Source organism: Mesoplodon densirostris, chromosome X, assembly GCF_025265405.1.
Source record: "Mesoplodon densirostris isolate mMesDen1 chromosome X, mMesDen1 primary haplotype, whole genome shotgun sequence".
Taxonomy (NCBI): domain Eukaryota; kingdom Metazoa; phylum Chordata; class Mammalia; order Artiodactyla; family Ziphiidae; genus Mesoplodon; species Mesoplodon densirostris.
The window spans coordinates 91,454,121-91,468,244 of record NC_082681.1 but is presented as its reverse complement, the minus strand read 5'-3'; the positions used below and the strand labels follow the sequence as shown (position 1 = coordinate 91,468,244).

The following is a 14,124-nucleotide window of genomic DNA, read 5'->3' as shown; positions in this document are numbered from 1 at the left end:
GAGGATTCTTAACCACGGTGCCACCAGCAAAGTCCTACTAGTTTATTTTTTTAGACTCCATGTATAAGTGATACCATACAGTATTTGTCTTTCTCTGTCTGACTTATTTCACTTAGCATAATGCCCTCCAAGTCCATCCATGTTGCTGTAAATGGCAAAATTTCACTCTTTTTAATGGCCAGTTCCATTAATTTTAGCATATAATGAGGGGTGGGTGCAGGGCCAGGATGCCATATACTATGAAATGGAATAGATCCCAATAAGAAAACGTAGGCACGCGTGAAATGCTGATATAGAAAGCTGGCATTTGGGCCCAGGGTCTTTGATTTACTTGGCTCTGGTCATTAATGGACACTCTTTAACATCACTGTTGTGCCTATAGCACCAGCTCTCACTGGGGCAATCAAATGGCAGTCTTCTACAGACCCTAAAGAAAGCATTGTAATTTCTGGAGCTGGTAGCAATGGGGCCTACAGTCCTGAGCTGCTAGCTCTAAGGAGATCTGCATGTATTCCTGAATTCCTGAAGAATATAAAGACTAAACTGGTCTCAGATAACTGGGATGGACCTTTTGTTTACAGAACGCTGAGCTCACCACTGAGAACGTTCACTTACAAGTAAATGTGACAGTTATGCCTGTATTCCCCTATTGCCTGCCCAAGACACTCCGTTTCTTCAAGCTGTCTTCTCAAGAAATAAGAACAAAAGAGAAAAGCAAACCATTACCTTCTCCTTGGGCTGTCCCAGATGTGGAAGTCTCAGTGGAGGCACCATCTGCAGCAAAGACCTGACTCTATGGAGGAAGAAAACTCCTGAGCCATTATTAATTTCAAAGACAGTTGTACCCAAACGGCAGGACTCCTTTTCAGGGTACTGGCCGTAAATGTTATAGACTCTCTTTGTCTATCTTTTAACCACCTTTTCCTTCTGTATACTATAATCCATGGGAAGCCATCATTATAAACAGCGACTGGGAGATTGAGGGGAAAGGGAACAGGGGAAGATGAGAATGAAAAATGAATTAAAGAAACATTTCTAATCCAAGGAGAAAAAAGAAAATCCCAGGGACAACACGATCTTCATTTTTAGGCAACAGATAATTTATAGATACATCAAAATTAATACCTTTGAAATATCCCTGGCATAACCCTATATCCCATAGTAGGTACTGAGAAGCGAGAAGGCAGACAGAAGGTTGGAGTTGACTTACATTAATGGAAAATCCTGACTGTGTGTCAAAGTCACTGCTCTGACGGGTAAGTGACCGGTACTGCTGGTATACATCATCACCCATGTCTTGCAGGAGCTGGCCAACCTCTTGAGTCATACCCCCAGGTTTAGGATCAGATTTGTCTGCTAGAAAAATAAAAACAAAACAAAACTCTTTAGACTGTGCAATGTTAATGACCATCTGGTAGCTGGTCAATTTTGCTCCAAGTTGCTACAACTGTTTACACACTAATATTGCTAGGCTTTGATTTAAGAATGAGAAATGTAGAGAGCATGGTTGAAAGCCTCATTCTATCACTAGTTTTGTGACCACAGGCAATTTACTCTCCGCACTGTCCTTAGTTGTCACTACTAAGCTTAAATGAACATACCTGACATTTTGCCTAGTACAGTGAGAGGTCAATAAATGGTTGCTATATATAGCTAAATTATTATTATTATTATTATTATTATTATTATTATTATTTTGGGGGGGAGGAGGGTTTAGGAGGTGGGGTAAAGGTTTTGCGATTGTGGGAAAAGCAAGGAGCTCTATAAGGATTAGAGTGATGTATGGATGAAAAGCACTAAAGTAAAGACTCAGATTTTCTTGACTTGTTAAATGCACTATTCATCAACTTTTGGCAATTCTGTGGGACCTATCAAATAAGTATGTCCTGAATAAAATCCAGAAGGATCTGACTGGAATGGAACTTGACTTCCAAGCAATTCATTCATGACTTTCCCAATACTTAAAAGCAGCACCTTAACTAAGGACAAAAGATAGGGATGGTGGTCTCAGAGGTCAGGAAGCCTAGCCACGCCTTCTAATATTGTTCCCAGATCTTTGGGCAACAACTATGTTTTGTTTCTGAGAGTGAAAACACTGGAGACTTCTTGGTATTTTATTTTCAACCTGCTCAACCTGCTTACTATCTCCTTTTTAATCTTTGTTCATTCTTCCCTCTGTATGGGATGTACTCTCATACAAAAGATTCTGGCAATCTCCTTATCCTTATCATTCACACTGTATGACTATTAACTTCTTCAGAGAAGTGGGCTATGTGTCTTATTCATCTTGATTCCCAGAGAGTGGGCAAATAGTTGAGTACTCACTAAGCCATGAGTTAGTTGAAGTGACCTAAACAAAGTGCCCAGCCTCCTCAGGTGGGCTAGTTACATACCTTCCTCTGGAGCATGGTATGCAGCCAGGGCATTTAACATGTCATAGATCACTTCCTTGATAGTATCAGGAATGACAGGCAGAGGTGAGGGCTTCAAAGGGGTTGTCTTCACCAGCTGTACAGCATTAGGGCCTTTAATTCTAAGATTCTCAAATTCATCATCTGAAGCTAAGCCAAAGCGAGACAGAGAAAAATCAGTCAATAATGAACGGGTACCTACATCTGGTTACTGATAAAGACTCAGAAGCGGGGGGGCCACTTCCAAACAATGTTCAAGTAGTCTATTAGAAAATCTGGCTTTTACCTTCCCTAAATTCCATAGGATTTCATACAGCAATATCAAATAGTAAAAAAAAGAGTACAGGCTTTGGAGTTGGGGACACTTGGTTTTGAAATCCAGTTCTGTTACAGGATCATGGCCAGATTATTAACAAACCTCAATTTTCTCATTCTTGAAAATTTGAGGATTAAAGGAGACCATACATGAGAAATGCCCAGCACAGAGCCAAGGTGGAGCTCCCAAAATAATTAGTCCCTTTCCCAACTTTTAATTTAAAAAACAAACAAACCAACCAACAAAAAAACCCCTAAAGCCCCACGACCCCACAGAAAAGTTGAAAGGTTAGTACAAAAAAATCCATATACTTTTCATCTAGAATCACCATTTGTCCACCCCTAAATATGTCTACCTGCATCTAAGATCAAGGATATTTTTCTACATAGCCAGAATACCATAAAACCCAAGAAATTTAACACAGATACAATTATATTATCTAATATATAGTAACTGTTCTAACTTCTCCAAATCTCCTTTATCTAGATTCAGCATCCCATCAAGGTTGGTGGTTTTCTCTCATCTCCTTTTATCTAGGAGATCCTTGCATTTTTTCCATTCACGACATTAATATTTTGGAAGAGTCTAGGTCAGTTGTTTTATGGAATGTCTCACAATTTGTACTTATCTAATTGTTTCCTCGTAATTATAGGTCAAACATTTTTGGCAAGAATACACTGTGATTCTTCCTACTGTATCACATAAGTCACATGTCCATTTGTCCCTCAATTATCACTCTATCTGTAAACCATTCACTGTTTACATTCACTATTGTCACATCAAGCTAAGTTATTTGAAGGCAAGGACTAGACTGAATGAGTCCTTGGAATCTCTGGCAGGAATTAGCACAGGGCAAGGACCAGAGAAGCTACTGAACTACCCCTGAATTGACCCATTTGACCAACCAGCCAATGTCCCAACGCTTGCCTAAGGAGGTTTTCCAAGTTATAGGCTTCCTCACAGAAAATTTTTGGAGTTATACTAAGCCACAGACCTCAATGTCTCAAAGGCCAAGAGAAGGGTAAACGTACCAGTTCCTGAGCCTCGAGGGGCTGGAAGGGCAATGCGGATACAGCAGTTGGCCACTTCTGTGAAAATGTCTGGATTGCGGCATGCGGCTGGCCCAAGGACACGAAGGATGTAGTTGATCTCCCGAGAGCCGAGGCTGCCAGATACAACACCAGAGGTAGTGCTACCAGCTCCACTTGTAGCTGCTGAACGAACAACCTAGTAAAGAGAGGGAGAACACTGCTGATTAAAGACCACTTTCTAAAACACAACTGCATTCAAGGAAGAGTTACCAAGGATTAAAATACCAACCAAGTTCTGCCTCAAGACAGTGGATGTAGCCTTTGATCTTTGGGAGAAAGATACACTTGGTCTTTCAAGTGCTATTCCTTCCCAATTCAAAAAATGTGGCTTACAAAAAGCTACAGCATTCAGCATACCCCCCAAATTATCAACTATTAGACTAGATACGTGACCTTTATAGAAACTGGGTAACGTATATAGATCATTGATCATCCAGATTATGGCTCCCAAATTTAAGTGCCAGCTCCTAGCCTTCCCAAATGCCATCCCGATTTTAAACCAGAATGGTTCAAACTCTAAAAATATGTAATATTGACATCCACTTAGTGTATAAGAACAAAATTAAATGCTTTCTTTATGTTTCAAAGTCAATAATCAGTCTTGGATAATGACAGCCAGGAGATATCAAACTACTTATGGACTGCTTGCTTTGATACCACAGGGCTTAGACATTGTCATGCTTTTGCTCTTCCCATAAAATGACTTGTTAATCATGGAAAATATATGAAAGTATAAAGAAAATAGTTCCACTGTATTTCCCACGATCTACTGCTTTGTGAATTATGTTCATAAAGGTAAAAATCTTTTGGACTCAATGTTTTTCTTACCAAATTGGTCATGCTCTTCAGTTTAGCCTAACAACTTCTACATCTTGCCTGCCAGGCTGCAATCGTAAAATAACTCCCATTTTTTATTTTTATTTATTTAATTTTTTTTTTGTGGTATGCGGGCCTCTCACTGTTGTGGCCTCTCCTGTTGCGGAGCACAGGCTCCGGACGCGCAGGCTCAGCGGCCATGGCTCATGGGCCCAGCAGCTCCGCGGCATGTGGGACCTTCCCGGACCGGGGCACGAACCCGTGTCCCCTGCAGCGGCAGGCGGGCTCTCAACCACTGCGCCACCAGGAAAGCCCAACTCCCATTTTTTAAATACAGAAAAGCGTAATTCCACTATGTGCCATCGTTTATTCAGTCCTCTGCTGGACATGAGATCTCTAGTCTTGATATTACAAGTAATTCTACAGTGAACATTCTTGTATATGTACCTTGGCATACTTGACTTTAGTTATCAGATAAATTCTTAGCCACAGAATTTCTAGGTCAAAGGATATCTTAAACTGACAGTACCAAATTGCCCTCCAATGTGGTTGCACCAATTTCCACTCCTACCAAAAGTAAGAGTATGCCTGGTTCTTCACACCCGTACCTGCAATGGATATTATCAAGCATTTACATTTTGCTACTTGATACGTTAAACATGCCACTGATCTTCCTTTGTTTCCCACACCCCCAAATAAAATTTCCTTTAAGCTTACAAAGTTTTCTGTCATCCAAAAAGAACCTATATTTTTTCATAGCATTTTAAAAAAGTTGTATAAACTTTAAACATTTTAAGTATGTTTGTTTTAAAGTCAGAATCCTGTCTGTATATAGTTGTTTCTTCTCTGTTGGGCTGTCTCCTGACCTTGGATCAGTGTACATGCTGTCTTTAACAGCCTTCTTTTGGTTTTGCTCTTGTCAGGTGAAATCAAACAGGCTGGCTGAAGAATAACTGTCTGAAGAATGTGAGATATATACTCATATATGCATAGAAGTATGAAGTGGCACCACCTTTCTGGCAAGCAAGTTAAAAAACAATATATACCTTTTGATCCAATTTCTAAGCATTTATAAGAAAAACGACCTTACATGTGACAAAGCTATGCACAAAAATGCAAATAGCAACACTATATATCAATGTGGGAAACGATGTTCCAAGAGAGGAAATTGAAAGTGAAGTCAGTAGCATTCACCTGATGATTGTTGAGAAAGAATTAGCAGAGGAAGGAGTTTGTAAAAGTACTGTGGAGAAAAAAGCCTTATTGGTGAGATGTTAGCCCCCAACCCCTCTGTTGATGTCTTAAAGTTGATGACATAAAGGTTTTTATTTTTCTAATTGCTTTGTTATTTCTTCTACTGCTTTATATGTTTCCTAAAATAAACAAATAAACCTCAGTTTTCTCATGTGCACAATGCATATTTGAAAAGAGCTTATCACAGTCATAAACATTCCAAAAATTTTACTACGGCTGACCCTTGAACAACATGGGGGTTGGGGCACCAACCCTCCATGCTGTCGAAAATCCACGAATAACTTATAGTGGCCCTCCACATCTGAGGTTCTTTATCTGTGGATTCAACCCACTGTGGATTGTGGTAGTGCTGTAGTGTTTATTACTGGGAAAAAAATCTACATGTAAGTGGACCTGTGCAATTCAAACCTGTGTTATTCAAGAGTCAACTGTACTTTTACAACCCCAAAACACAAAGTTTGGAAAACAGGCTCTTGGGTGAAGTACTCCTATAGGAGAATGACCTTTAAAACATGAACTTGGTGGAGGGTATTCTAGTTCCTTATTAACAAGTTTTGGAGGACACGGGGAGTGGGAAGGGTAAGCTGGGATGAAGTGAGAGAGTGGCATGGACATATATACACTACCAAATGTAAAATAGGTAGGTAGTGGGAAGCAGCCGCATAGCACAGGGAGATCAGCTCGGTGCTTTGTGACCATCTAGAGGGGTGGGATAGGGAGGGTGGGAGGGAGGGAGAGGCAAGAGGCAAGAGATATGGGGATATATGTATAGCTGATTCACTTTGTTATAAAGCAGAAACTAACAAACCATTGTAAAGCAATTATACTCCAATAAAGATGTTTAAAAAAAAAGTTTTGGTTCAAGAAACCTATATTGCTAGAGAGGACTATCTAGATAAGAGCTATCACTATAGTAAATTTAAAGGTAAAAAATGTATTTTCTAGTACCTTTTAAATGTCACTCGATGGGATAATCTACCATACCTAAGCAAGCACCTGAGCACACAGTTGGGAAATTTTGCTGGACAGAGCATATCATGTGTAACACCTAGCCATATACTTGATGAAGAATCAGAAGTCTATCTGCTCTGAGAGCAAGGAGAACAAGGTATTATGTAAAGCTAAACCAGCATCTGACACCAAAAAGACTCACCTTTTCCATGGTATGGCGGAGGGTGCAGGGGTCCTCAATAATGTGTCTTAAGAGAAGGGTGACCAGGGGAGTAAACCCATTGAAGCCTGAACTCTGGGTCAAATTCAAGATCATGCGGGTACTCTTCAGCTCTGCAAACATCATGGCGTATTTGTGGTCTCGGGTGAGCCTCAGGCAGAGGCGAAGGGTGGCATGCAAAGTGTCTGGGTCCACAGGGACCCCTAGCATGCTCACACAGGCCCGGATTAAAACAGTCACCATATCCTCTGTCAGGCCCTGGATCAGGATCTCCCCAATTTTTGTTTCTTCCAGGCTTGTCTCCTTTTCAGTATTTGTACTGTCTAGGGCCAAGGGGGTATCTATAAATGGGAAAGTAAGTGTTCAGACAGTTAACTTGACATTTCCTCCCATCCTCTCCCTCTTAAGTAACCAGTCAAACACTTGGGTCCTATTAAGAGAAACAGACCAAATACCAATTCAAAGACCAGATGAAAAGGCACATAAAGAGGAGGACTGTGTATCTTTAAGTCACCAAGCAATGTGATGGATAAGAAATCACTCATGATGAAATCTGGCCAGAATTTAAGCCATAAAGGCACACTAGCTTTGTGTAAGACACTCCTTGAAAGACTCAAAACTAAAAGTACATACCATTGGCTTTATTTTCTTTACGTTTGATATCCATTTCTTTGCTTTCTTCCAATGTCTTCTCTAGTTCCTGTCCATTGCTGTTTTTAGAATTTTTATTCAGCCGTGGTACCCTCAGGAGTGTCAGCATCACCGGGCGCCGGTTCCCTGTTTCCTCATTAACCTAGGAATTCAAGCAGACAAAAACATCTCTACTGAAAAAAGAATTGTAAGGGGGGTGGGGGAGCTGGAACTCTGTAGCAAAATGCTGTAACAGGAAGGAACCTTGACAAGTTATCCCACCCCTATCATTTACAGGGAGAAAGCCTGAAGGTCCTCAGAAGGAAAGTGGCATACACAAGACCCTACAGCAAACTATAAACTTTCCAATAGAGCAGACTCCATCCCCAACCACTCCCTAATCCTTGACTGAACACTTAAACTCATTTCCGGGTGGGACAGTATCAAATTGCCACAGACTCATGGCCTAACACATGGCTGTAAGAAGACTCAGTTCTCTGAAAACTATACCCCATTTAGTAGTGGTAATACTGTTCTTATAACATGTCAGGACTGCTGGTTCAGGAAGAAGCAAATGGAAAGCCATACTCAGCACCTTCCCCTCTTTTCAACCAAGTTTATGGCACTGAGTGAGCATGTACCTGCACCATTGTAGTGAACTGGACAGTGTATCTTCTTCGGCCTGCAGTGAAACGCACACTTGTCTCTCCAGATTTCCAGGCGGAATCAATAGTGCTATTGTTGCTTGCACTGTAACTACACCAACGTCCAGAGCGGTCATCAAACCAGCGCCAGTTGTTGTTGTTGGACTGTAGGTACTAAATACAAGAACACAAAGTTTCATTGTACTTCCTTACAAGGTTGACTGTTAGAAGAAATAGTAATTTCATCAGTGTTCACTGCTAAAGCTAACCCAGGAAAAAGAAATATATTGGACATTTTAAATGTTTTGCAAACCAAGAGAGAAGTTTTTATATACCTTAACCCTCGCATTCCTGAGCCTCTCCATAGGCACAAAACACTCTATACCCTTATTCTGTGATGCTCTGCTTTCCTTTTGTTTCCAACTATTTTCCACAAAAGGTAAACATTTTAGATGTACTGGAACAAAACTTCTGTTTCTGGGAAGGTACTAAGATGATGTGGCGTATATAATTTTCATATAAGGAGCACTTGCTTTTGGAGGAATCCTTGCACACTCAGTCCTTCACATAAAAGAAGAGCCACTCCTCCTCTGGAGACAGAACACTTCTTTAACATTTGCCTCCAGGCTAAGTCCTTAGACCCTTTAGCCAGCAGCTCCATAAAAAAAAAAAAAAAATTCTAACTCCCAATTCAAAAGAAAACTCTAGCTATCAAGATCCCTCAAGAGATTTATGCCTTGATCAGAGAGCTTTACATTTTTTTTACCACTATCCCATATTCTCTTCTGGTCTATTCTTGCCTCAAGAAGCTGAGCTGTTCTGCTCACCACATACACCATATTAGGTACCTTAGTCATTTGGGCTCTCCTTTTTGAGGAGATGGCTGTCTTTTCATAGAAATCAATCAGAAGCAACACTGGGGTGATCCACCTAAAACAGGAGAAATGATTTACTCTGGGCAAGCCAGAAACCTGCACAACATGGGAAAATTTATCTTGATTTCATCAGGTACTTCACAATTTTCAAACCACAAAAAGTATACAAGATTTGTCCCATACATGACCCAGAAAACTCCCTGATTCAAGCCCTAAGCTTGAGGGCCCAAATCCCCAGGGCAACAGAAATGAAAACAAGAGAGATGACAGGGTCACTCACTTTGGGGTCTGGACCTCCTTTTGTTCCTTGGCGGCCTGTAGGCAGGGCTGAACCACTTCCAAGAGTTTGATTAGGACATTAAGGATGCCACTAGATTCAACCACCCAGGCACAAGGTAGCTTCAACTCCTGATTGATTAATCAAAGGAAAAAAAATAAAACAAATACCAGCTTCTACTCAGTATCAAGGATTAACATGGTACAGAACATAAGAGCAAACGCTAATAGAATTGGTTTGAATTCAAATTCCATTTCCACCACTTACCATCTGTGTGGTCCAAGATTAGTTACTTAAATTCTCTAGGCCTTGGTTTCCTCATGGGTCAAAGGGAATAATTTCTATCTCCAAGGTAATTGTGATACACTGTGCCAACACAGTGGCTGGTACATTAGTATGTGCTTAATATGGAAACTGTTACTAGTATCATTAATATCATTAAGAACTGTTACCTACGCTAGTTGAAAAGCTTCTGATTTACAGAGAACCTTTATAATCTTCCAAGGAAGATGGAATAATTAAACACAGCAACATAGTTAATGGTTCCCCTTACAAGGGCTACATGAAGTGTTACTGATCCAACAGGAAATCACTGGAAGTAATTTAAATGGCCGACAATAGGTAGTTATTTAAACTAGGGGACCTCAAAAAAATGGAATAATATATACATGACGTGGGAAAATATTTGTAATATAATACTGAGAGAAAAGAATACAAAACTTTCTAAATACTCTGATCCCAACTGTTTAAATGTACAGAAAAAAGACTAGAAGAAAAATATTAGGCTGTCATTTGTGATTTTTTTAAAAAACGGGGGGCTCATGAGTGATTTCTTTATATTGTAATGTTTTGGGGGACCCCCAGCATCCAGTACTTTGCAACATTTCCCACAAGTATCTATTCACAAGTGCTATATAATAAGAATCACCACTTTTAACACAAAGGAAAGCCCTGAGACTGTAGACACACAGACTGACACATATATTGGACTTAACTCCTGAGTTGCTATAAGAGTTTACTCCATTAAATCCAGGTTTTACCATTAAACATGATAAGCTAAGAATGAAGAATCACTTGTTCAAGGTTAGGTGCCTCCTAATTCCTATGATGGCTGGAACAAGAACATGTCCTGGCCAAACCACGCTTTACCTCAAATAATCTGCTGACTGACCAGGTAGGAAAGAAGAGTTAGATTCTATCTGACACCTATTACCAAATGTCCACATCCTACCCCACTCTTTGGCTGCTAGTTAGTTTTCCTCAGAGAAGCCAAAAATATTCCACAGCTTAACTGTTAATAGTCATTCTAAGTACCTTCTTATAATTACACCCCACCCCCCAATCCTCTAAGACCCAATTCAATTAACATTTGTTCTGAGAAGCCCTTCTCTCATTATCCAGAAGTGATGCATACTGCCCCACCCTGAACTCAGGTAAAACTGTTTATGCCATTCATGTGGCATAGAATGCTGTATTTTGTACTTAATTGTGTGCATTACAGCCTATTAGAAACTGTAGGCTATGAAATGCAGACATGTCCTACATTTCTCTCTACCTTCTTCAATGTCTCAAATGGTAGGTGTTTGATGATTCTTTGATGAATGAATCACAAGGACCAAAAGGTCTAAATCTTACCTCAAAAAGCAGTGTTAAGAGCAAGATTCTAGTAGCCAAATTGGAGGCCTGGGGCAGGGTGGCCATCTGACTGATCCACTCTGACACAGTTTTTGTGTCACTCGTTGTCAGGGGAAGAGCAGCTTTGATCAATACATCAGCAGCTTCCCACACCTAGGAAAGCAGAAAAGTGGCCAAGTCAAAAACTGTAGATTGAGTATGATGAGGTATGTCAAAACATTCTCAACCTTGTAAAATACTCCCTCCACCTCTAATACATTCACTGAAGGAGAGGGGGTAAATATTAACATATTTACTATAGGGTGTCTGTATCAAAAGAAGATGTATGCTACTAAAGGAGCACCTCTAAAAAATTATTTTCTTAGGCTAGATTACAAGAAGTCTAAATTCTAAGTTAAAGAAAATGAATATTTTTTAAAATTTTCTGGTGCATATATAGTCAATCCCACAAAGGTTCTACCAACTTAAAATCTTTCACTACACTCACCCCAGAATTATCATTAAAAACAGAAAACAAAAATCCCAGTTAGAAACATTGGTCTTGCTTTAGTATGCATGTTAAAAATTTCTTGTAATGAATTTTATGTAATTGCTCTCGTCTATTAAGGTTTTAGTTTGCTTAAAATCACTTCTATAAGCTCTTAATATAGATTAAAGGTAACTAAACATTGGTCATATCTTGTGGGGGGAAGAAAAAGGGTTTATTCAGTTTGCCTTTTACTCTTGTGATGTTTCCATACACTAAAGTTATGTTTACATACAACACTTACTTTCTTCCTCTGTCTCTAAACTTAAAAAAATATATAAAACAAGATTCCAATGATTTAAATACATAAATCATAAAAAATAGTAAAGGAAATACAACCAAAATGCTAACTGGCTATGTGGGAATTTAGGGTAATTTATTTCTTTTTCTACTTCAACAACTAGCATACATTAATTTCATAATGAGGAAAAACACTGCTTAAAAAAAGACAAACAATAGGTCACAAATACTCATTAGGATGGGGACTCATCTGTCAAAATGGTTGCTGCATAGGAGGAGAGGGAAAAACATTTATTTAGGCCAGGGGGCCTAACTTGGCTCAAGAGTGAGAGACATTTTTGACATTTTAGATGAATCTAAGAAGAGATACCTAGAAAAAGAGAGCTTTGTTTTTTTCTTTCCAAGATATTTTGTGTGTGGAGCAGTTAATTCATGTTTTTCAGGAAAACACTCAAGAAAGAGCTAGATTACTAGATCTACAGAATTCAAAGGAAGAATACATCCACATCAGATAAAATGCAAAAATACTGATTAAAAAAATAAAAAAAGAAATCCGGTTTTGATAGATGGCAGGAAAACCATTTTACATACTCCCCTCTTCTGGCCCCCGGAGAACTTACCTGATTGACTACTTGCTTCAGAATCATGTCTCGATAGTCTGCTCCATTACGTTTGATTGCTGTCATGATCAGATCACACACCCGGTACACTGTGTCTGGGAGCTCATCAAGAAGGTGAAAGCAGCCTGGCAACATGGTATCTGTGAAAGTGTGGAGTTCATCTTGCTCCAATGGATCAGCATCCTGGAACTTCTCTAGACATTTAGCCTCTTCCTCTTCCTGCTTTTCCCGAGCTTTCCGTTCCTCCTCCTCCTTCCGGCAAGCAACTTCCTGGAGGCAGGGAAGGAAGAAAGTGAGAAGACTAAAAATGTGTCTGCCCTACCATATGAATATTCTCTACCTTCTCCTCAAGCAGGTGATACATTCGTTAGAGTGTGGCAACGAGTATGAGGGCAGCCACACAGGCTAAGGCAAGACAGGGGAAGGACACCTCCAATACTCAAAGCACTGGCAACTTACGTGCATCATCCTACATCACCCCCCACAAATATCATTTGTAGACATTGTCCTGCATTCTCTGCAGGTATGGTAAACTGAAGTAATTATTACCTAGATTCCTAGGTAATAAAGACAGCCAAGTTTGGCCTAATGGGTACTACCAAGGACATTTTGGGCCTCTTATTTGACAATAAATATTAATGCTTCATCTGTTTCACTTAAAGCTTCAGGTCAATGTAATGTAGATTAGCGATGGCAAGGTTGGGATGAATGAGTATTCACATGTCTTTGTTTAGACTTTAATTCGACCAATTACTCTGCAGTAGTAGCAGAATGTTCATAGAAATACTAAGATTAATGTGTCAGACCCTCTTGGAAGCCCCATTTCCTAGTTACCTCAGGTGACTCTGCCCTTTGATCCATTGGGATATCCTGTCCCAGAGACATGGCAATTGCTCTCATCATCTGGTCCTCTTCGGACATACTCAGATCCTAAAGAGCAACAACAGAAAATCCGGCAACTACACACACTCCAAGGAACTACACACACAACTCATAAGGAGCCAGACATCCTGTGCTCAAGCTTTAGAGAGGAAGAGAAGGGGCTCTGAATGCTGCTCTCTAGTCAAACTCAATTAGGCTTACCTGGTCACTTACGCGAACGAGAGGGAAAAATCACAACAAAATTAAATATAGGAAAGGAGCTTCAATGTGACCACCTATTTGGCATCTCACAAAAGAGAGCCTTCCTATTACTTTCTGATTATGCATAATTTAAGAGTTCCTCTGCAAAGTCCAGTAATTTGCATGACTAGGAGACAGAAAGCTTCTGCTCCTTATATTCTAGAGCTATAAGAGTTAGCATATAAAGAAAATATTGGCACGGGGAAGTAAAGCACATCAGCAGCCAAACCAATGCCCTGAAAGATTAGAGCCCCTGAGCCAACTCACCCGAACAACTCCTCCCATGATCGGGGGAGGGTGGGTTAGAAGGTACTCTGTGGCCTGCTCCATGGTGCTGGTATTCAACAGGGCCTCCATGGCATGTTCCCTTGTGAAACCCATGTCCATGAGCTACAAAAAGAAGGCAGGATCTCAGAACCATGGTAAAAGAGAAATCCAAATGCATTTTAAAAAGAAAGGAATCCTTTTAAGATGTAAGCAAGTTTTCCTAACTTCA

The 14,124-nt window shown here is 40.0% G+C and overlaps 1 protein-coding gene across 10 annotated transcripts in view; it reads right to left on the bottom strand.

The window, feature by feature from the left end:
* Positions 1-14,124, bottom strand: part of HUWE1 (HECT, UBA and WWE domain containing E3 ubiquitin protein ligase 1) — a 144,910-nt gene that overhangs the window by 36,656 nt on the left and 94,130 nt on the right. For 7 of the 10 annotated variants that reach the window (XM_060087588.1, XM_060087594.1, XM_060087595.1 and 4 more), the window contains 13 exons: positions 13,896-14,018; positions 13,341-13,436; positions 12,507-12,776; positions 11,121-11,273; positions 9,489-9,616; positions 9,182-9,263; positions 8,331-8,507; positions 7,693-7,852; positions 7,042-7,400; positions 3,759-3,954; positions 2,394-2,561; positions 1,211-1,356; positions 727-793 (listed from right to left, as the gene is read on the bottom strand). In XM_060087588.1, coding sequence (XP_059943571.1) covers positions 727-793; positions 1,211-1,356; positions 2,394-2,561; positions 3,759-3,954; positions 7,042-7,400; positions 7,693-7,852; positions 8,331-8,507; positions 9,182-9,263; positions 9,489-9,616; positions 11,121-11,273; positions 12,507-12,776; positions 13,341-13,436; positions 13,896-14,018 — 2,125 coding nt within the window. The remainder of the gene's footprint in view (positions 1-726; positions 794-1,210; positions 1,357-2,393; positions 2,562-3,758; positions 3,955-7,041; positions 7,401-7,692; positions 7,853-8,330; positions 8,508-9,181; positions 9,264-9,488; positions 9,617-11,120; positions 11,274-12,506; positions 12,777-13,340; positions 13,437-13,895; positions 14,019-14,124) is intronic. The other 3 variants (XM_060087591.1, XM_060087596.1, XM_060087598.1) reach the window with 1 other exon arrangement.